At 38.7% G+C, this 23,735-nt stretch overlaps 3 protein-coding genes across 6 annotated transcripts; 2 read left to right on the forward strand and 1 right to left on the reverse strand.

Moving 5' to 3' along the window:
• The first annotated feature begins 4,385 nt into the window (after window positions 1-4,385).
• On the forward strand, window positions 4,386-8,032 carry LOC125592344 (probable RNA-dependent RNA polymerase 3). Its single transcript, XM_048767308.1, has 4 exons — window positions 4,386-4,821; window positions 4,917-5,224; window positions 5,255-5,422; window positions 5,696-8,032. The coding sequence occupies exons 1-3, from the start codon at window positions 4,769-4,771 to the stop codon at window positions 5,371-5,373; spliced, it is 480 nt and encodes a 159-aa protein (XP_048623265.1). The 5' UTR covers window positions 4,386-4,768; the 3' UTR covers window positions 5,374-5,422; window positions 5,696-8,032.
• Window positions 7,919-11,053, reverse strand: LOC106418425 (two-component response regulator-like APRR3). 4 transcript variants are annotated; one of them, XM_013859135.3, is made up of 11 exons: window positions 10,754-11,053; window positions 10,026-10,453; window positions 9,778-9,939; window positions 9,557-9,690; window positions 9,317-9,487; window positions 9,121-9,226; window positions 8,783-9,026; window positions 8,671-8,701; window positions 8,407-8,592; window positions 8,258-8,325; window positions 7,919-8,169 (listed from the first exon to the last, which is right to left on the reverse strand). In XM_013859135.3, the coding sequence occupies exons 2-11, from the start codon at window positions 10,285-10,287 to the stop codon at window positions 8,118-8,120; spliced, it is 1,416 nt and encodes a 471-aa protein (XP_013714589.1). In that variant the 5' UTR covers window positions 10,288-10,453; window positions 10,754-11,053; the 3' UTR covers window positions 7,919-8,117. The 4 variants fall into 4 exon arrangements, with proteins under 4 accessions (XP_013714589.1, XP_048623264.1, XP_022565984.1 ...); XM_048767307.1 differs by having other exon boundaries at window positions 10,026-10,465; window positions 10,754-11,051; XM_022710263.2 differs by having other exon boundaries at window positions 8,407-8,701; window positions 10,754-11,046.
• A 236-nt stretch (window positions 11,054-11,289) lies between these two features.
• On the forward strand, window positions 11,290-13,735 carry LOC106418426 (pumilio homolog 18). The gene has a single exon (XM_013859136.3). It carries the CDS (start codon window positions 11,561-11,563, stop codon window positions 12,560-12,562), a length of 1,002 nt encoding a protein of 333 aa, XP_013714590.1. The 5' UTR covers window positions 11,290-11,560; the 3' UTR covers window positions 12,563-13,735.
• The last annotated feature ends 10,000 nt before the right edge of the window (window positions 13,736-23,735 follow it).

Below are 23,735 nucleotides of genomic sequence, written 5' to 3' on the forward strand. Positions count from 1 at the left end.
GACAAGTTGGGTCACTATGCGTCCACATGTCCCGATCGGTTGTTGACGCTGCAAGAGGCACAAGAGCAGGACAAGGATGACACGCAACATGCAGACGAGCTCATGATGCATGAAGTAGTGTATTTGAATGAAGATAAAGTTGTGCCAAGCAAGTTTGAGACACACGATGATCAAGAGAATATGTGGTACCTAGACAACGGAGCGTCAAACCACATGACTGGAGTTCGACGTTACTTCAATATCATAAACGAGTCTATTACTGGAAAAGTTAAATTTGGAGATGACTCCAGGATAGACATTAAAGGGAAAGGAAGCATAGAGTTTGTTGACATGAATGGAGAGCACAGAGTCATGTACGACGTCTACTACATCCTTGACTTGAAAAGCAACATCATAAGCCTTGGTCAGGCCACAGAAGCAGGTTGTGACATCAGATTGAGAGGAGATTGTTTGACTATGCACGATAGAGATGGAAAGTTGTTGTGTAACGCTACAAGATCACCGAATCGCCTATACAAGGTTCGCATGGGAATAAAAGACAATGCATGCTTGCTGTCTACGGTTTCTAGTGAATCACTGCGCTGGCACTCAAGACTAGGTCATATCAACTTTGAGAATATAAAATCAATGGTGCAAAGAGAGCTCGTAGTTGGCGTACCACAAGTCATTGATGATAAGAGGATTTGTAGTACGTGCCTTCTTGGAAAGCAGACAAGGAAGATGTTCCCACAAGCAACCACATATCGAGCTAGCAAAGCACTTGAACTAATACATGGTGATTTGTGCGGACCAATGACACCAAGCACACGCCCTGGAAATAAGTACATATTTGTACTTGTTGATGATCACACTCGATACATGTGGACCATATTACTGAAGGAGAAGAGTGATGTCTTTGAGAAGTTCAAAAGGTTCAAAACGATGGTGGAACAGGACACAAATCAGAGAGTACAAACGTTTCGAACCGATAGAGGAGGAGAGTTTAATTCTCAAGAGTTCAATGAGTTCTGCGAACAAGCAGGGATCAAGCGTCACCTAACAGCTCCGTACACACCTCAACAGAACGGAGTTGTTGAGAGGCGTAACAGAACTCTGATGGAGATGACTCGCAGCATTCTGAAACATTTCAGACTCCCTAACTATCTGTGGGGTGAGGCAGTGAGACACTCAACCTATGTCCTGAACCGGGTGGCTACTAGGTACTTAAAGATGTGACTCCTTATGAAGTGTATCGAGGAAGCAAACCTAATCTAAGCCACTTGCGCACATTTGGCTGCATTGGCTATGCAAAAGTGGTAAACCCACATCTTAAGAAGCTGGAAGATAGATCAAGAGTTCTTATACATTTAGGCACAGAGCCTGGATCAAAGGCATACAGGATGTATGATCCACAAACACGCAAGATCAGTGTGAGTCGTGACGTTATCTTTGATGAAACCAAAGGGTGGAACTGGGAGGAGTCAGAACAGAGTACCACCTGTGAGTTTAAAGTTGCACTGGGAACCTTCGGAAATCATGGTCTAATGGAAGAAGGAAACTCGAGTAATGAGTCTCCCATACAGAAGAATGAGGAAATTAAGATGGAAAATGAGGTTGTAGCTTCCGAGAATGAAGAAGAAGGTGAAGAGGAGGAAGAAGAAACTGAACCTATTTTAAGGCGATCCCACAGGCAAGCAAATCCACCGAAGTACCTGGAAGATTATGTTCTTATGGCTGAAGCAGGAGAGGAAGGAGAGTACCTTCTTATGTGTTTAGACAATGAGCCAAGGGATTTCAGTGATGCTAGTAAATCAAAGGAGTGGATAGCTGCGTGTGAGGATGAATTGAGGTCAATAGTGAAGAATGGAACTTGGACGCTTGAGGATCTTCCTGCTGGGGTCAAGGCAATTGGGCTAAAGTGGATATTCAAACTCAAGAGAAACTCAGACGGTAGCATCAACAAGCACAAAGCAAGGCTCGTGGCTAAAGGTTATGTGCAAATACACGGAATAGATTTTGATGAAGTCTTTGCGCCTGTGGCGAGGATAGAAACAATCAGACTACTAATCAATCTCGCGGCTGCATACAATTGGGAGATACATCATCTAGATGTCAAGACGGCATTCTTGCATGGGGATCTAAAGGAGATTGTTTATGTTACACAACAAGAGGGGTTTGAAGTCGTCAGGTCTGAGAGTAAAGTATACAAACTAAACAAAGCGCTGTATGGTTTGCGACAAGCTCCGAGAGCCTGGAACCATAAGCTCAACTCGATTCTTAAAGAGTTGCAGTTCGTGAAATGCTCGAAAGAACCCTCAGTATATCGAAGACAAGTGCAAGGAGATCTTCTCATTGTGGCAGTTTATGTTGATGACCTGTTCATTACCGGAACAAATGTGCAACACATAAAAGATTTCAAGAAAGAGATGTCGGCTGAGTTTGAGATGAATGATCTCGGGATGTTGACATATTATCTTGGAATTGAAGTTATTCAGCACCAGGGAGGAATCAAGTTGAGCCAAAGGAACTATGTGTTGAAGATTTTGGAGGAAGCTGGGATGCAGAACTGTAACTTGACGCACATGCCTATGGATTCAGCCGTGAAACTATCAAAGTCTAAGAGCGAAAAGTCTATTGATGCGACGAGCTACCACCGAAACATCGGTTTCTTGCGTTACCTACTACACACGCGACCGGATCTCTCCTATTGTGTGGGAGTACTTAGTCGGTATATGCAAGACCCCAAGGAGTCTCATGGAGCAGCGATGAAGCAATGCCTACGGTATATGCAAGGAACTTCAAGCTACGGTCTCACGTTCAAGAACACAACGGTAGCGACGCGTCTTATTGGATATAGTGACTCGAGTCACAATGTGGATCAGGATGATGGTAAGAGCACGACAGGTCACGTGTTTTACTTAGGCGATAGTCCCATAACATGGTGCTCGTCAAAGCAGGATACAGTTGCGCTCTCCTCCTGTGAAGCTGAGTTCATGGCTGGTACAGAAGCAGCTCGTCAGGCAATCTGGTTGCAGGATTTACTTGGCGAAATCAGTGAGTCATTGTGCAAGAAGACAGTCATACGCATAGACAATCAATCGGCCATTGCGCTCACAAGAAACCTAGTGTTCCATGGCCGCTCAAAACACATTCATACTCGCTACCATTTTATCAGGGAATGCGTGGAGAAGGGATTGATAGAAGTCGAGCACGTTCCCGGAACAGAGCAGAAGGCTGACATCCTAACCAAAGCACTTGGTAGGATCAAGTTCAAGGAAATGAGGGATCTTATTGGAGTTCAAGATCTTTCACGGATGGATTTCAAGCTTAAGAGGGAGATTGTTGGATTAAGCTTGAAGTACAAGGAAGCTTAAAGATAAACATGAGACCTAATCCTACCGAGATATGGATAAGTATGTTTAGAAGTTATCTAAATATATTGTGTAATAGGATAAGGACATAATAAACTCTATATAAGGAGATGTCAAGGTGTGACATAACTTACGAGAATTTAGAGATTGAGAGTTTGAGTTTTTGAGCATATTTTCTTAAGCTAATAATAAGAGAGGTATTCTTATTTTGATCTTTGAATTCTAGATAGCTTCACCAGCCAAAACACCAGGCCTGCCAATTGTACACAACCAAAAAGACGTAAGTGAAACAGTAGTATTCTTGGTGACATTTATTGATAAAAAGCAACGTCACCCAAAAAGTGGAACTAACCTTTTTGCGACCCACAGCGAGTTGATCGGCATTGTTCTTTTTCTTTGTCCATTCGCTTCATTATTTTCTTGTTCCCACAATACCAATTCGTGCATCATCACCATGTCCAAGAATTCAAACCTGTTGGTGAGTGGGAGGAAGACATTCAATAAAGAAGATGACCAAGGTGAGAACTGAGTAAAAAATTTAACAGCAGCTATACCATGCCTAGTATTCAAAAAATAAGAAAATAGCTTCCAGTGGTAAATACATATGTTTACAATATCAAATATTTACCTTTTAACATAGGATAGACTTCATGATTACTCTCCATGTTTTTTCTTGTTTGCTCACTGCCAATAAAAAATATAAAAATCATGTTGAACGGTTAAGTACATGACTGCATAACTTTTCATATATAGTTTTTGCTTTAAGAATGATCATGTTGGGTATTCCACTTGACGAACCACACCTGAAGGATCAACTGTCTATTCTTCTAAAGACACAGAGGAATGATCTCAAAGCAGGAAAGCTTCTTGTTACCGAGTCATACTATCTCTTGGGAACCGTTGATCCCACCGGAAAGCTCAAGCAAAACGAAGTCTGCGTCATCCTGTATGCTACTACTCAATACTTTTCTTGCTGAGTGCATATGTGCTTCCTTAGTTAATATTGTTTGTTTTTTGTGTAGGGAGGCTGGCCAAATATCAGGGGATGTGCTAGTTTACAGGAACCCTGGACTACATTTTGGAGACATACATGTACTTAAGGCTACATATGTTAAGGCCTTGGAAGAGCATGTAGGAAACTCCAAGTATGGTGTGTTCTTCCCTCAGATAGGTCCAAGATCTTTGGGTGATGAGATTGCAGGTGGTGACTTTGATGGTGATATGTATTTCATTTCCAGAAACCCCAACGGTACCACTAACTACTCTCCTCTGTCCATCGCATTTGGAAGTAACCTGACTTTTTATGAACCTTTCTTGTTTAGCTACTCGAACACTTCAAGCCAAGTGAACCATGGGTTAGCTCTTCTCCTCCTAGTAGAATTTATGCTGGTACAGCGCCAAGTGAACTTACACCAGAAATGCTGGAAGAGAAGCTTTTCAGAATGTTTTTGGAGGCAAGATTTAATTCCAGGTACACAATTTAATTCTTCGTGTACTCGTTTTTGTATTGGGTTTTATGTCTTTTTTTGGGGGGTTAAAGTATGTCTTTGTTTTTTCGGTTTACAGCAACGTTGTAGGGGCGGCTGCAGATAGCTGGCTAACAATAATGGACCGTTACCTCACGTTAGGAGATGAGAGGGCTAAGGAAAAAGCTGGGATGAAGAGACAAATTCTCAAGGCTATTGATATATACTATGATGCTCTTGATGCACCGAAAAACGGGGCTAAGGTCTACCTCCCATTAGACTTAAAGTTCGAGAGTTTTCCACATTACATGGAGTATAAGCATAAGAAAAGTTTCAACTCCACTTCTATTCTTGGATTAATCTATGACACCGTCGTCTCTCAGAATGAAGAAGAACCCCCTCCATGTGGTACGCATCATCTTCTATGTCACATTTCAGAAATCAAGAAACTACCGTGTTTTGAAGATGAGCTGGTCCCTGAGTCTCACATGGAGAAATGGGGAGGCTGGTACGAGAACTATAAAGATGAAATGGAACAGGCAATGAAAAACAGATGAGAATAATAAAAAGGAATTAGCCAGTGAAGTCATCAAGAAGTACAAGCAGGTAAGCTCCTCTGTCCATTGACAACAATATTTTGTTGATTTACAGGCCAGATTTTGGGTGCTATAGACGGTTTAAGAAGGATTTCTATAGTTTATAGGTCTGACATTTTTTCTTTACAAATTTGGGGCCTATTTATATATAATTTTTTTCAAAAATTTTGGGGTTTCATCCGGCTTAGTCGAGTACCTGGATTGGTATTGAGGAAGTGTAATCAACAAGAATCAATGTAATGGCTTTTATAAACAACTCATCTGTGGAACGGTTTCTTCTCAGGAGTTCTATGGTGGTGCAGAGTTTAAAGACATAAAGAGAAACCTGGACGCATTCTACCCACAAGCCTTGGCACTTTACAACATCGTTTACGATTATGCCATCTTAAAGAACAACGTACGTTATTGCGGATTTGTCTGGAGGGTTGCAGGACGGGTCCTGTGCGATTTTTACTTTGAGAAGAAGGTGGATGGGGAGGGGGAGGAGTCATTCTCTGCTGCAGGTTCTGTGGTCAAAAAGCTTTATGGTTGAAACTCTTATTTTTCATGTTCTGTTCAGGTAAAAATAAGCCTTGTGTCATAAGATGTGTGTTAAGCAAGTATCTTACCAGGTAACCTAACTTATAGGCTAATCTATGTGGTGTAGTGTCTTATGTCTTAGTTCTAATCCTTAGATGTTCCCTCTTGTGTACATTTGTTTATGAATTATAAGAAAAATAAGAATATGCTTGTATTTTAATTTCTGAATCTTGAAACTTTTTATTTCTTTTCACTTTTGTCTTTGGATTGTGTTTATTGCTTCTTTGAAGATAAAGAGTGTGGCCAACTCGGATTTGAAATCATCCGTCAATGGTGGCGTTGTTGTTGATGTCTATGGAGAAGATTCAGCCACCATTGAGTGCAACAAAACTCCTTGGTCTCTCTCTATTTCTAGGTAACTCCTTGGATGTTAACCCCTTTTTTTTAATTAACTTGGATGTTAACCCTAATTCTATCTATCGAGACAACCAAAGAAGATCTGCACGTAAAGCTTACTTGCGCAAGAAGCTTCTCGCTGTATTGTATGAGCAAGAGTCCAGAACTTTTACAACATGACTTGTAAAGTTGTAGAATCATTCATCAGATCCACTTAACTTGAATCCAAATCTACGCATCGAAGCCTAATGAAATTCCAAAGGTAAGAACAGAGAGATAAAAGGCAAACAATCTCAAACGTTGATTAACAGATGGCATTGTCTCAAAAGTTCACACCCTGATCTCATCTCAAATCATATATAAGAACAGTTGAAAATCACCAGCTATACATCCAAACAACTATATAATGCTTTTCATGAAAACCAAAAAAAAAGCAGCCTATAAAACTTCCTATATCGAAGACCTCTTGGTCACTGGGAGCCACTCTAGGGCCTCGTAATCTGCAGCGTGACGAACCATCAACTCCACGAAACGCATAGTAGGCCGTGCGACTACCTCTTGGTCCAAACACATCCTCGCCACATGAAATAATCTGACCAAACCTTCAGCCGAAAACCATCTAGCCAGCGCAGCATCAACAACCAGAGGCATACACTCTTCTATGTTCAATACTGGCATTAACTGCAAAACACACAAATTCATATGTCACTTTCACCACAAGAAAACGTATAAAAAACTAAGCCCTAGTACTCAAAAAGTTTCCTCGAGTCACACCCAATCAAAAGGGGACCTTGAGGATAAAGATTGTCTGGGATTGCGATATTGTAGAGCCAAGCGTAGTTGAGGAACTCGTTATTGTCAGATGGGTCTTGTTCATCTAAATCGCCGCTGTCCTGGCCGTTGATAGTTCCAGACGAATCCATTGATTCCGATGATTCTTGTGAGTCTTGCATTACTTACTTGACTTGAGCTTGCTCCTCTAAAGCAATACAAGACCTCTAGAGAGAGAGAAGGATGACGAACACTAAAAGATCTCTCTGGAGTTGCTCTTATAGAGGCGCCGGCTTTATATATAGATCATTTTTTGGAAAAGATTATCAGAAAAATTAAATAATACGCAAATTAGTTTCATGGGAAAATTCCTTTTTAGTCTCGATTATACTATCAGGCGAAAATAAAAGTTTTAGAGGGGATAAATAGTTTTTATTAACTAATGAGAAAATGACTGTTTTAAAAAGATAAAACACAAGACTTAAACAAGACTACTTATACAGATTCTCACTCACGGCAATAAGCTAACTATTCAAAAATAGCATTATTTTGGAAGCTTTGCAGTCTACTAATCAAGGATTTAAAGAATTTTACACAAAGTTTTGGGTTACATTACCAGAAGATGTAGTTTATTACCGACTATAATTTTCAAAGTTTATAAAAATTTCAGTGCTAAATCATAACTGTTCATTGTGATACAATACTACGAAAAGAACTTATCCATCAAAAATATTGTACATCTAAAACCATTACGGAGTAAATTACACCATAGAACTTTGTACGTAAGGTCGTTAATAAATATTGCAGATAATTTATCATCTATGAAAATGCCTTTTAATTTACTGTTCTCGTGGAAATGACCTTTAGTGTATAGACACTCTTATTAAAAAAGATGAATTTTTATAAACATAAATCATAGAATCCAAAAGGCCATCAAAGACTCTGTCACAGATACATTCCACTTTGTTCTTCAAATCTTCGAAGTGAATCTCTCTTCAGTCTTCTTTACCAATTTTGCTTCAATTGTCTTCACTACTCTGACACTCATTTCCTGATTTAGAAGCATCCATCCTAAAGGCAAACGACTTCTTGTGAATACATTACTATATAAGGAAAGTAAATCCAGAGACTTTGAGGAAGAGGGGAGGAGGAATCTTACTTGCGAATGAATTGACCTTTGATGCGAGGCCGTTGCTCAGCTAGTTTCTTCCTGCTATGGTACCTTACCTAAAAGCAAAACACACCATATGCCGTAACTTTCTTGCCTCCCAAGAAATGAGAGCTTAAGCTTGTTTAGAGATAAGATACCTTCTTCTCAAAACATCGCTCTTTACGCTTAAGACGAAACTTTATCAAAGCCGCCTCTCTTTGTGCGGATCGGTCGCTTCCACTAGACTGCTGATTCGAAGGATTGTCACTGCTTGAACTGGAACCAATTATTTTGGCAACGGGACTGTCTTGAGGAGAACAGCTTCCCACATTTTCTTCTGGAGCCTGCTCAGCAAAGTTCAAAGCTTTTGATGAAACCGGCATAAATTTCAAAGACAACACTAAGAGACGTAGATAATATACCTTGTTAGCAGAAGTAGCACCGTTGTTGTATCTGCGTGTCACACAAGAAAAAAACAGCTTCAAAACACACACAGATTCGATATTTCTTGGGGGGCTCAGGTCAGGAACTTACTTTGAGAAGGCAGAGTGATTAGAATGCCTCAGAACGCTTCGATCACCACCGGCTCTCTGATCTCCAGCCTCTTTTGGTTTTGTCAAAGTTAGCTCCAGTGATTGCAAATCTTCAGGGTTAGATGAAGGTGTTTTGGTTTCTACTTGTGAGTTACCAGAAGAGCGATTCAACAAGTCACCATTGTTTCTCTCCAAAGCTTGAACAGCTTTCTTACTCATACACTGTCCTGCCTGTGATCCGTTGCCTGTTGCAACATCAGCTAAAGTCATCAGTTTGAAAAACAGAGAGAATCTTGGAATGGGGTTAAACAGGATTGTCTAATGAGTTTTGTCTCTTACCTATTTGTCCATTCTCATCGTCAACCTCTTTCAGTTTATTAACACCTTCCCGTTCATTGCCATAGGTTCCCACGTTCATATCACTGGCTCTTTTGGTCCAAGAGCTCTAGTTTCATAATGCAAAGACCAATAACAAAATCACAAAGACATTCCCTCAGATATATAATTATAATCTAACGCCATAGCAACAGATTACCTGAGTTCCACTTCCGTTATCACTCCCACCCTCTCCGTTACTCCCATCATCATCATTCCCGTGATCTTCATCGCTCATGCTGGCATCGTCTTCTGACCCTTCATCATCAGTGCTTTCAGTTTTCACTGACTTCTTGTTATGTATCCCACTCTCACTCCCACTGCCGCTAGACTAGTATATCAAAGAAACGAATGAGAAAGAAAAAACTAGAAACATGTAATGAAAGCAGAAAACTCTTACGCTGTGGCATCTTCTCCAGACATGTTGCCAAAGATTCTTCAACTCGTTCTTTCTAATAGGTTTCACGAGGAAATCAACAGCGCCATTCGACAAACACTTGAACACCAGAACCATGGAATCATGAGATGACATCACTACAAAACGTGGAAATGATCATCACATTCACATATACTGAAACTAGCTCAGGGCAATACACTGGGGAGATTTAAGTAAGTAAGTACTTATGATGGGGATGTTCTTAAGTGTATTATGGCTCATTATCTTGGACAACAGACCGGTTCCAGAGTTCACCGGCATAACAACCTCCGTTAAGACAAGATCAATGCAGCTGTTCTCGTCTTCTAGGACTCTCCAGGCTTCAAGGACGTCCGGAACAGCAGTAACTAACCAAAAAAAAATTCCCAAAATTTACAACAGTTAGTCAAAAGCAACAACATGATTGCTGATTAAAAAAAGGAAGATTCAATACCTTCGTAGCTGCAATTCTTCAAAAGTGCAGTAACAATGTGGCGAGTTGAGTCATCATTCTCCACCAGGAGAACCTTAAGCGATCTAACTGGGAGATATCTCTCCCAGTTAACAACAGGGGCTATCGGTTGTTGAGTGATCTGTAACAAATTGTTGGCATTTCCAGCTGTATCTTCAACTCGAGAATCATCTTCTTCAGATGAACCAAACGCTGGTCTCTCAGTTACCACTTCATTTGCCATATCGTTCTTATTGAAACACATTGTTATTAATAGTGAACTTCTCGTTGAAAGCGTGTCAAGACCAGCCTCCGTGAACAAGATAGAACAGAAGCAGCATCAAATAACACCTAAGATTCTGTAGAAACCTTCCCTCTACTCTGACATAGCACTTGCACATTTCTTCTTTAGCCAAAACTTGTTTTAATCCCTTCACCAAAACCTCAATCCGATAAGAAAAAAAAACATTTAAAACTAAATTTGGAATAGTAACACAATAACAACTTGTTGGTTCTCTCAAATCAGAAGCTAAGAAATCTAACAAAAGTTCAAATCATTATTCTCAGAAACATTGAACTATCTATTTTATCTCAGATCTTGGATCTCCAACTTTCTCAACGTTCCTACAGATTCCTCACAACCTAAGCTCTAACATGAAATGAAACTAAGCACAAAACTGAAACATCACCAGATTGTAAAAGCGACAAAACAGAACACAAAAAGATAATACCTTTGTAACTCAAAGCTTATCCATAGATGAAGAACACCACCACAACCACCAGAATCTCTCACCATATCTGACTTCAAAAATCATATAGCACGAGAAAGAGCATACTTTGTGGTGTTCACAGTGCTTAATCTGGTTTGCTTAGCATTTTAATCATCCAATAAATAGGGTTTGATTCGTATCTAAACACTATTCCTTTTTACCAAAACTAGCAGAATCAAGTTGCTACTATTATTAGAATACTGAAAGAGAGAGAGAAAAAAACTGAGAGAAGATCAAAGGATTGAGACTTGAGAGACTCTGAGCGCAAGTGGGTAAAGGGAAGAAGATATTTTTATTTTTTTTGGGTTGCTGACGTGGCATTTATAGCTTACGTGCCATATGGGACCCGATGTGCGTGTTGCGATTTGCGCGTTTCCGGATTGGTGACGTGGACAAAATCAAAAGCTGGGAGCTTGAGATATGATACTCGGTTTGCGACCCTAAACCGAATCTTTCACGGTGGATCGTTTGCGAGTGCGCTTCAAGTTTATAGAACGACGACGTTTGTTCCATTTACCGAGACTTTCCATTTTTAAAAATAATTAATTTAATTAACGCTTGACCTATTATAGTTACGAAAAGTGAGGAAAAAAAAGGAAACTACGGATAATTTCTTTTTTCTAAACTTTCCATTTTTTCTGAAGAAGCAGATGATGTGACTAGTATAAATATATGATGACTACCCCCATGGATTCAATAATCATTCGAAACAATCTCGAACACTTGTCCAAAATAACACAGACTCTATAAGATTATATTTTCTGTTCAATGGCAATGACCGATAATAATAATCCCTTTTCTATGTCGACCATGTCTGATGCTTTACAACACATCCCTTTCTCTAAAGGAATCTCCGGTTACATTCCTCCTCCGGGATACGCCCCACGCTCCTCCTCCGCCGTAGCAGACACTCGCTCAAACTCTCTGTTCAACGTTATGACTAGCGGCCAAGGCTTGGCCCAGTTTAAAGAGATCATCTCAAAGTCTGACCGAAAAGAGCTTCAGCTGATGGCGTCGTTGCTTACGTCAGACTCCGATTACTTCATGGAGGTTGTCAGAAACATTAACGGGTCGAGACGCGTCCAGAAGCTCCTCGGGATATCAGACGACGTGGACGCTTTCTTCTACCCCGCTATCTTGCGCCGGTTCTACCACATTATCACCGACAAGTACGCATCCTACGTGGCGATACGAGCTATGCTCGTTTTCGACCAGAAGAAGCAGTATGTAATGTACGAGCACCTTCTCCACCACGCGCTCGACATCGCGCGTAATCAGTACGGCTGCATTGCGCTCAACGAGATCATAACCGACGCTGATGATCCTTTCTACAGAAATCTTCTACTAGACGTGGTAGCGCGCAACGCTCTCTACCTAAGTAATGATCCTTCAGGGAACTTTGTGGTCCAACACGTGCTTGCACTCTATGACTTGCGTTGCACGCATAACGTTGGTGTTAGTCTTCGTGGCCATTGCGTTGATCTGTCGTTTAAGAAGTATGGAAGCTACATCGTAGAGAAGCTTCTAGATACTGAGGAATCAATGGCTGTGGTGGTTGTGGAGCTTTTGGAGTGTGAAGGAGGCAGGTTGACGAGGCTGGCGAGGAATGAGTTTGGGAGTTTCGTGGTGGTCAAGGCATTGAAAATCACGCAGGGGATGAATAGGGTCGATCTGTTTAGGGGTTTGGTGCAGAAGCTGATGCCTTTTCGCCACCTTTTGGTTAGGTCTCACGGAAGCAACATTGTAAACTTCTTGGAGTCGACTATTTAAGTTACCTTGCTGGTCACAATAGTCGTGTATGTCTGTCTCAAACTAGTTACACAGTGCTGCAAATTGTGCAAATTTGATGTGCTAAGTTCGATTTTATGGTAATTGCTAATATCTTGTAAGAAAGGCTTCTTGAAGAAAAGTTATCTGAAAACATGAATGTTCAATTGTGTCTTTGTTTCAAACTAGCTGCAGTTGTCAAATTGTTCGGATTATAATGTGTTAGGCTCATTCTCAATTATTGAGGTCTTCTAAGATTGGCTCGTTGAAGAAGAGTTGCAATTTGAGAAACATGAAATATTCATCGACAGTTTTCTTTAAAATATGAAATTCCATAACTAAAACCTAAACATAAGTTCTATCATGTCTAATTGAAATTTTAAACAAAAAATAACTATAAACATAGGTTCTATCATGTCTAATTGATCCACCAATTTGAAAACAAAAAGTATCAAGAGAGTATTAAATGACCTTAAGGTAGCTTAAATAAAGATATCAGTCTTAAAAAAAACTTACACTACCAGGGATGGCTTAGTGCAAAAACAAGGAAGGAATCAGCGAGCATCTCCAACTTTTCCACATTCATTTTATACACTCCCACTTTTCCACATCCATTTTATACACTCCAAACAGATTATCTTCATCAGATCTCGCACATGCAGTAACATCAAAACATCTCCGGACGTCTGGTTCTTAACTTCCTACATTAGCACGAGAGCCTATCTTGAAATTTTACAATACATAAACAATTTATTAAGAATTTTAATAAATTAAATTTTAAACAGTATAATATATGTCCATATATATATATTCATATATTAATTCAAACATTTTTGGATATTCAAAACCAATATTTCATTTAGCTATGTCTAGGATACGTCCTCAGCAAGACGCATGCTATGATCATCGCCAAGAGAATAATGTAATGTGTGTAAAAAAAAATGAAAAAAAAAAAGCGTGTGTGCGTTAATTGTGATGTCCGATGGACAAGCCTAAAGGGATAATTAATGGATGGTTTATGATGTCTCTAGATAAGCCCAAATCATCAAACTAAAGATTCTGATGCAACCATATTCTCTTCTCTCGTTCTATTAGTTAGATCTGGTTATAACCGATTTCTGCTCATTGGATGATCTTTGCAATGAGAAACGTTTGCTCATGGATCTCGAATCCATGCTTGATGTACCTTTCTCAATTTGGAGAGATCAAAATCATGGATTTTTTGTGATGATTTCAAAACATTTACAAAAATTCTCTATTCTGTATAAATATATACATGTATATATACATATATGTTTGTAATGAAGATAATGTAAGTTCCAATTCCTCATATATATATATATATATATATATATATATATATATATATATATATATTTATTTATATTACATTTTGATTCAACATGTGTGAAAGTGCACAGCTCAATTAATAAGCGAACCAACAAATGGCCAACTTGTTCTTCGGTATAATCTGTATGTTTCTGTATTATTCATAAACATAACGAGTTCTTTATATATAGGGAGTTACACCGTCATAGAATAATGGAAAAACTAAAGAAAGGAAATACAAATACGAAAAGAATACAAATCATAAACCAAGAGATAAAAGGAAACTAGGGTTTGGCGACTCTCTCTCTAGCATTGGGCCGGTTATGGACGTGGATTTTTGTGATGATTTCAAAACATTTACAAAATTTCTCTATTATGTATAAATATATACACGTATATATACATATGTTTGTAATGAAGATAATGTAAGTGCCAATTCCTCATATATATATTACATTTTGATTCAACATGTGTGAAAGGGCACAACTCAATTAATAAGCGAACCAACAAATGGCCAACTTGTTCCTCAATATAATCTTTATGTTTCTGTATTATTCATAAATATAACGAGTCCTTTATATATAGGGAGTTACACCGTCATAGAATAATGGAAAGACTAAAAAAAGAAATACAAATATGGAAAGAGTACAAATCATAAACCAAGAGATAAAAGGAAACTAGGGTTTGGCGACACTCTCTCTAGCATTGGGCCAGTTATGGACCGGGCCGGTTATGGACATCCACTATATGATTTATAACACTCTGCCTTGGATGCCATAACCATACAGAGTTTGTAATACGCTTTAGATGTTGCCTCATTAAAACCTTACCAGGAAAATCCATTGGGACAAAACCATGGTGAAGGAAAAAGAGTACAACACGTATTACTCCCCCTGTTCTGAACATCACTAAAGGTCTTTCAGTCTACGCATCCCAATATGATGCGTGAGCTTTCTGAACGTGCAGGTCGGAAGTGATTTGGTGAACAGGTCGGCTGAGTTGTCACTGGAACACACTTGGACGACTTGGACCTCGCCGGCTTTCTGAAGCTCGTGTGTGAAGAAGAACTTAGGTAGTATGTGCTTCGTCCGGTCTCCTTTGATGTAGCCATCCTTAAGCTGAGTAATGCAAGCTGCATTGTCCTCATAAACATCACGGCTGGTGCGTCATTGTCTTCAGACATCCCACAATCAACTCGAACATGTTGGGTCATGGACCTCAACCAAACACACTCGCGACTGGCTTCATGTATTGCCAAGATCTCTGAATGGTTTGAAGATGTGGCCGCGATCGTCTGCTTCATGGAACGTCATGATATGGCCGTTCCACCATGTGTAAACACATAGCATGTCTGTGAACGAGCACTGTGTGGATCCGAAAGATAACCAGCATCAACAAAGCCAACTAACCATTTTTTGTTATGGTTAGTATAAAATAAACCCAAGTCTTTCGTTCCTTGCAGGTAAAGAAGAATATGTTTAATCCCGTTCCAGTGCCTTTGGGATGGACAAGAGCTAAACCTAGATAATAGGTTCACGGCAAAACATATATCTGGTCGTGTGTGACTAGCCAGATACATCAAAGCTCTTATGGCAGTGAGATATGGCACTTCGGGACCAAGGACATCTTCATCGTCCATCTTAGGACGGAATGGATCAATGTCCATGCAGAGGGACCTCACGACCATGGGGCTAGATAATGGGTGAGACTCGGCCATATTGAATCTCTTGAGTACTTTCTCTGTATATGCCATTTGATGCACAAGGATTCCATCTCTTATGTACTCAAGCTGTAATCTCAAACAGAACTTTGTTTTTCCTAGATCTTTCATCTCGAATTCTTTCTTAAGATATTCAACTGTTTGGGAGATTTCTCCAGAAGTTCCTAGGATATTCAAATCATCAACATACACTGCTATGATTACAAAGCCCTGGTCGAATTTCTTTATAAAGATACAAGGGCTGATCGGATCATTCTTACATCTTTCTTTCACTAGGTACTCACTTAGCCTATTGTACCACATTCGGCCTGATTGTTTCAATCCGTAAAGTGACTTATTCAACTTTATACAGTGTTGTTCTCGAGTACTCGATTTGTTTTTCAATTCTATACCCTCTGGTACTCTCATATATATCTCATTATCCAGTGGCCCATATAAGTATGCAGTTACAACATCCATTAACCGCAAGTCTAATTTCTGTCTTATAACCAGACTTATCAGGAATCTAAAAGTAGTAGCATCCACCACAGGGGAGTATGTCTCCCCATAATCTATTCCTGGTCTCTGTGAGAATCCTTATGCAACAAGTCGTGCTTTATATCTAACGATATTACCATGTTTGTTTCTCTTTCTCACAAAGACCCACTTATAGCCAACTGGTTTAACATCATATGGTGTCCAGACTATTGGTCCAAAGACATCTCTCTTCTTTAAAGAGTTTAACTCCACGTTTATAGCTTCTTTCCATTTGATCCAATCTGATCGATGAGTGCACTCTAAAGATAGACGTGGGTTCATGATCCTCATTACCATCCATGATTTCAAGTGCTACATTGCATGCAAATATATCATCAATGTCGACATTCTTTCTGTTCCATTGAATCCCAGACAAAACATAGTTTATTGAAATCTCATTATTATCAGGACCTTTAGTACTTTGAATCTTGGCATCCCAAGAATCAGTATTAGATACATCAGGGCCGGCCGCATCTAAGATCTTATGATCGGCCGCGATCGCTATTAGGATTTTGGGATCGTCCGCGGCTAAGTCCCGGGATTTAGGAACGGTTGCGGTCGTGTCTAGGGTTTCAACCACCTCGGTTTCATTATCTGCACCTTTCTTAGTTTTCCGAGGGTTCTTATCTTTGGAACCTATTGATTTATCACGCTTCAAACGTTGTCTAGACTCTGTAGCAACTTTATTGTGTCCCTCTTGAACATCAATTCTTATTGGTGCATTAGCAGCTGGTATATATGACTTAGTCACTCTTTTCGGGTCAGAAAAGAAATCTGGCAATTGATTAGCAAGCTTTTGTAAATGTATTATCTTTTGGACTTCTAAATCACATTCCTGAGTCCAAGGATTTTGCTAAGATAAGGATGTTTGATTCCATGTAATTTCTTTTACCAGCTTATTGTTATCTCCTCCTAATGTTGGATGTTCGAATTCATCAAAATGACAGTCCGCATACCTGACCTTAAATAAATCACCCGTAGTTGGCTCAAGGTATTTTATAATCGTGGGAGAATTAGATCCAACGTATATCCCCATCCTCCTTTGAGGTCTCATCTTTGTTCTTTGTGGTGGTGCAATTGACACATAGACGGCACATCCAAATGTCTTAAGATGGGATATGTCTGGCTCATGACCCGTAAGCAACTGTAATGGGGAATATCTATGTTCACTAGACGGTCTGATACGAATTAGTTCGGCCGTGTACAAGACCGCGTGTCTCCAAGCTGTGGCCGGAAGCTTAGACCTCATAAGCAATGGTCTAGCTATCATCTGAATTCATTTAATGAATGATTCGGCCAAGCCGTTCTGTGTATGTACATGTGCCACGGAGTGGTCCACACTTACCCCCATGGACATACAGTAATCATTAAATGCTTGGGACGTGAACTCACCAGCATTATCAAGACGTATAATCTTTAAAGGAAAATCTGGAAAGTGTGCTCTTAAACGAATTATCTGAGCCAACAATCTCACAAATGCCAAGTTATGATTTGATAGGAGACAGACGTGCGACCATCTTGTGAACGCATCAATCAAGACCATGTAATATCTAAACGTCCCACAAGGTGAGTGTATTGGTCCATAGATGTCTCCTTGTATTCTTTCCAGAAAGTTTATTGTTTCCTTAGTCACTTTGACTGGTGATGGCCTAAAAATGAGTTTCCCTTGTGAACATGACACACATGTTAGATTCTTAGGGACAACTCATTTTCCTTTCAAAGGATGGCGGTTTGTATTCGAAATTAACTTTCGCATCATGGTCGAACCAGGATGACCAAGCCGATCGTGCCAGAGAGTAAAATTCTCGGTGGCCACACGGTTTAATATGGCATTGGCCTCAATCATTTTGACCTTAGCATAGTAAAGGCCAGTAGAGAGCGCATGTATAGACTCTAGGACTTTCTTATGTCCTTGGCAGATCTCAATGATCTAAAGGAACTCTTTGTTTCCTTCGCCCTTAGTCTCAATATGAAAGTCATTTATTCGAATATCTTTAAAGCTCAATAGGTTTCTCTTAGTGCTGGGTGAATACAATGCATCAGATATCTCTAGATGCGTACCCTTAGGCAACATGATGTTAGCCTGGCCGTAGCCCTCTATGAGACTGGCTATACCTGCAATGGTATTGATATTGGCAGTTTTCAGAGTTAGATTTATGAAATATCTTTTGTCTCTTAAAATCGTGTGGCTTGACCCACTGTCCACAACAAACACATCCATATCATCTTTCATTCTTCAAAACAGATTATAGATTGATACTTTAGAGACTTCTTTTATAAAAACTCTCATTCATTAACAAAACAAGTTCAAAGCAATCAAAACATAGAAAACACAAAGCAAAGAAAAAAAACATAGATGGCCGAAACACAACTTTGATCTGAAGTTTCATAATCCATGAGATCATCTCGTTCATGATTGAAATCTTCTTCACCATCTTGATAAGTCATATGAGCTTCAGGATTCTTCCCTTTCAAACTCTCTTGATAGAGGTCAACGAGATATTTGGGAGTCCTACAAGTCTTAGCCCAATGATTACCCATACCACATCTATGACACACGGATTTGGTCGAGTTTTGTGGCTTAAAATATGTACCACGGCCTCCATAAGAGTTTCCTTGGCCACAGCCATATGAGTTGCCTCGGCCTCGACCAAACGAGTTTCGGCCTCGACCACCACGTCCATGCCATTTTACACGACCACAGCCGTGTTGGCTATCACCCTGGACATGGTTCGACTTTTTCTTAGCCTCTACGGCCGCATGTGCCTCAGGTAATGGGGTTGTTCCAGGAGGTCTCAATTCACTGTTCCTCATCAACAGTTCATTGTTCTGCTCAGCGAGCAAGTGACAAGAGATCAGATTAACATAAGTAGAGAAGCCCTTCTCACGGTACTGTTGTTGTAACAACACATTACTTGTGTGGAAAGTGGAAAAGGTTTTCTCAAGCATATCCTTATCCGTTATATCCTCACCACACAGTTTCAATTTCGAAACTATCTTAAACAGGACCGAGTTATAGTCGTCTACAGACTTAAAGTCCTGGATTCTGAGATTCCTCCAATCATACATAGCCTTTGGTAATAACACTGTTCTCTGGTGATCATGTCTCGTTTTCAACTCTGTCCAAAGGTCTAGAGGATTTTTAATAGTCAAATACTGATCTTTGAGACTCTCAATAAGATGATGGCGTATAATCAATATCGCTCTGTATCTATCTTTCTCACTTGCATTATTGTCCTCGGTGATACATTCACCGAGTCCCTTGGATTTCAGGACGATGTTAGCCTCAAGTGCCCATTGCAAATAATTATCTCCAGAGAGATTTAGGGCAGCAAAATCCAAGTTGTTGATTTTCGACATCTGAAATCATATGTTTCATTCTTAGGATTTATAATGTTCTTATGATGCATACAAGATAATCAGATATGCAAATTGGTCACACGACCAAACGGATATGATGCATTCAGTTCATACGATTATGCATGCATGATATGCTAACAAGCCGCACGGCCAAACAATCCGAACATGCATGATACAAGACAAGCCGCACGGACAAGGGTATGAACAATCTTATCAAACGGTTTCTATATGATCTTAATGCAATCGGTTATTCATCCTAGCAAGAACGGTTTCTAAGTGATCATGGAAACATGAAACCTCAATCAAACAATCAATCAATGCATCAAGGAATTTAGTTACTATCAACCTAATGATCATATTCAATCAATTAGGGTTTCAATTTAACCAGGCCGGTCAGATTAAGTTTTAAACAAGATGAGAACAACATAAACCTAGGCGATTTCCTAAACCTTAATTCATTCAATTGGATCATCAATTCAAACAACCAAATTCAAGAATGAGATTAATCAATCTTAGCAATCGGTTCTATGTGATCATAATCAGATTCAAAACATTCAATCACATAAACAATCAAATCAATTTCGATTTCAAATTAGGGTTTGCATGGTATGCATTGTGCATACGTGCGGCTAGGCTTTAGGGTATTAGGGTTTCAGTTTAGATCAAACAATGAGATTCAAATTCAGGTTTTAAGGTTTGGGTCTATTGTCTTAGGGTTTGGTTCTTAGGTTTAGTTTTACCTTAACCTCAAGACGGGTTGAATGGACCTCCAACTAGAGAAGAGCCGCGAACGGATTGCTTGCTGATCGTCGCGAGCTGGAGCTGATCGCGTCGAGTATCGAGCTGAGATCGTCGGGTCACAAACGGTATCGAGCTGCTATCGGGTCGCGATCGTGCTGGAGTGGACTGAGGTCGCCTATCGCGAACGGGAGCAAGCTGCTATCGGGTCGCGTCGAACAGGCTGAGATCGTGTCTCGCGAACGGACTGAGGTCGCGAACTGAGGACAGACTGAGGTCGCGTGCTGAGGACGAACTGAGGTCGCGTGCTGAGGACAGATCACGAACAGGAACAGGCTGAGTATCGAGCTTAGGGTTCGTGATCGTCGGTAGGGTTTATCGCCGGGGAATTAGGGTTTTAGGTCTCAGGATTTTAGCTTAAGGTTCTTAGAGCTATTGTGCTGATAACGTGTTGTGAAACTAGAGAATAGAATCTATATGTTTCTGTATTATTCATAAACATAAGGAGCCCTTTATATATAGGGAGTTACACCGTCATAGAATAATGGAAAGAGTAAAGAAAAGAAATACAAATATAGAAAGAATACAAATCATAAACCAAGAGATAAAAGGAAACTAGGGTTTGGCGACTCTCTCTAGCATTGGGCCGGTTATGGACCGGACCGGTTATAGACATTTCATTTATAACATTATCCTCGGTATAGTAACCATGTGGTTTTGGACATTGTGGAAAACCATGATAACAGTATCTATGATATATATTAGGTATGGAGAGCTTGCCAAAGAAAAAAAAACTATTTCCTTTAACGGGCAGGACGGCGTCCACGTCTTCAACTCAACCTCGTCTACCTTATATGGTTAACATATTATAATTTAAAGATACGAATGATAATAATTCCTACGAAAATGACACCAACATGAAAAGGATATTATAACATATGATTTAAAATACTAAACAAAGGAATTTTAATATTAGTTTTATCTAAATTTTAAATTTCAGATATCTATAGTACCATCAATTTTTTTATCATAGTCCACAAATGAAAAATGATTGATATATTTAGTAAAAAAAATAATTGATGTCAACACGGTACAATGCGTACTTGTCCTGAGAACACTATTAAATGAAAGTCTGCAACAGTAAGAAGCTGGTAATAAGAAGAACTTGTACAGAGTTGGCAAGACACTGGCGGTTCAACACCGTGGCTGTAAAGAGGTGGGAGCAATACTATTATTATTTGTTTTGACTACAGAATTATATGTTAGAGATTAATTTTATACTATTTTTTATAATTTCTTCATAATATTTAGTGGTGGTTTATGTCCAACATATATATCACCATTATACCCATATATACGATAAATCTCAATGTAACTATAATATTATAATAAAAGGAAAATTTTATAAGTATAATCCTTAGTCTACGACTCCAGAAATCGAATTACACTTTGACATTTAGGCAACAATAATTTATGCAAATCGTGACACATGTAAAAATAAAGAATGAAAAATTCTCTGGCATAGACTTTTTAAGTTTTTGACAAAAAAACATCACTCAAAGAAGAAAATAATAAAAATAAATTTTATTAAAGAGTAAAAATGTATTTTTATCCTATGGTTAACTAATATAGACTTAGAGTTTAGAGTTAAGAGATGAGGTTTTGGGGATAAAGTTTCAAATTTTTAAAAATAAAAAATAAAAGTAAAAATTTCTAAAATAAAAAGAGACTATTTTGATCTTTTTTTTAAAAAAAGTTATTTTGTGATAAAAACTTAAAAATGACTATACGAGAGAATTGATAGTAAAGAAATTGCATGAAAATGAAACTATATAAGTGCATTGGTTTTTAAAAAAAAAAACAGTAGAAATCTTAGAAAAAATAAGGTAGAACTCCTAAATTTCAGGAAAGTAAAAAACGGACGTGGGCCGTCAGATTAGATAGACAGATGACGAAGACTTTGACCTGAGAATGAGAAGTGGCTGGGGCGCAATCTCTGTTGTAGACGTGGCTATATTCTATTTGTTAAGATTCATGATCTTCGAGATTTTTCTGACATTCCACTTTTGGCAACCGGCTAAAGGGTGTCGACATTATCATTTGACCTACCCCACTATAATAAAACATTAAAAAAAATGAGATTCGTCTATAAGCAACGATATTTTTGAGGTCATTTCAATGTTGGACTGTAACCTGAGTTCGAACTCTCGATGCATTAAGGGGCCAAAGCACCGGCGCCGATCCATGTGAAAACTGAGCGAAGCTTTTACCTAACTACTTAGGTGAGTAGCTAAGCTTTGTCGCTTTGCAAAAGAAGAACGAATGCGAGTTCGAATGGGAGATGGAACAAAAGTGGTTCCTAAACCATTGTGAAGCATCCACCTAAAATTTGACATTCAAGAAAAATAATAACAAAAGTGTATGTCTCACTTTAAAAAAAATCTGATCCACAAGTGGTTCATTTTGTAAAGAAAACCTAACAACCACTAGTAACAGTAAACACCCTTCATATTTGGAGTGGTACAAGTGTTTTTTTTCTTAACATATAATAAATTATTATAATTTATAATAAAGTAATATTATATAATTTATCATAGTTAAAATATATTTTAAATTCATCATTCTACTAATATATACTTTAAATTTATTTATGTATAAGTTTATCATTGTTAAAAATATATATTAAGATTTATTTAATATATATTAAGATCTATTAAATCAATAAATAAATAAATATAACTAAAATTTTAAAATCATCCAAAATAAGATAAATATTTAATTTTAAAACTAATAATAATAATATATATGTTTAAAATAATTTTATATTAAATTGTGAATAAATTTTATTTATTTATAAAGTATTTTAAGAATAATTCTTCTTAATTATGAAAATAAATAGTATAATAAATATTAATATACATTAATTTAAATTTGTACAGTACTTTGTACTATTTATATCCACTTTTACCATTCAAACATATGTTTTGAACCGCTAGATCCGCTTGATCCACACTTGTACCACTCGATACGCTTGATCCACACTTGTACCATTCGATACGCTAGATCCACTCTTGTTCCACTCGATCTGCTAGATCCGCTAGATACTGCAACGCTTGATCCACTTTCTCTATTCGGAGCCTGCGTCTAATTATCTAAAGAATTTTGTTTCACTTTATGATTACCCTTGTAAACCCTACCTGCAGTTTCTTCGCTGCTTTAATCTCTTTGTTTCACACTACTTTCGAGCTAGACTCAAGCCATAAGATTAGATGCGAGTTAATTATGTATATGGCTTCTTTCATTTCTTTTTGGTTTGAAGTGTACCTGGCCAATTGCATTGTTGTAGAACTTGAAGAGAAACATCTATATATATAAAAAAATGTTTGCCTCTCTCCTAAGCTATCCACGTGAAAAATCACTCTCTGACAGGCCGACATGTGTCCATCTTCTGTGAAACGCGGCGCATCACTTGAGCTTATCGGTACTGGGTTTTATTTCTTTGGTTGGGCTTAA

This window comes from Brassica napus, chromosome C9 (genome assembly GCF_020379485.1).
Source record: "Brassica napus cultivar Da-Ae chromosome C9, Da-Ae, whole genome shotgun sequence".
In the NCBI taxonomy this organism is placed as follows: Eukaryota; Viridiplantae; Streptophyta; class Magnoliopsida; order Brassicales; family Brassicaceae; genus Brassica; species Brassica napus.

Coding starts and splice junctions, on each gene's coding strand:
- LOC106418426 (XM_013859136.3), top strand. CDS start 11,561: ATGGCAATGACCGATAATAATAATCCCTTTTCTATGTCGACCATGTCT.
- LOC125592344 (XM_048767308.1), top strand. CDS start 4,769: ATGCTGGAAGAGAAGCTTTTCAGAATGTTTTTGGAGGCAAGATTTAAT. Junction 4,822..4,916: donor GAGGCAAGATTTAATTCCAG/GTACACAATTTA, acceptor TTCGGTTTACAG/CAACGTTGTAGGGGCGGCTG. Junction 5,225..5,254: donor AGAAGAACCCCCTCCATGTG/GTACGCATCATC, acceptor GTCACATTTCAG/AAATCAAGAAACTACCGTGT.
- LOC106418425 (XM_022710263.2), bottom strand. CDS start 10,287: ATGTGTTTCAATAAGAACGATATGGCAAATGAAGTGGTAACTGAGAGA. Junction 9,940..10,025: donor GAAGAATTGCAGCTACGAAG/GTATTGAATCTT, acceptor TTTTTTGGTTAG/TTACTGCTGTTCCGGACGTC. Junction 9,488..9,556: donor TCTGGAGAAGATGCCACAGC/GTAAGAGTTTTC, acceptor TTGATATACTAG/TCTAGCGGCAGTGGGAGTGA.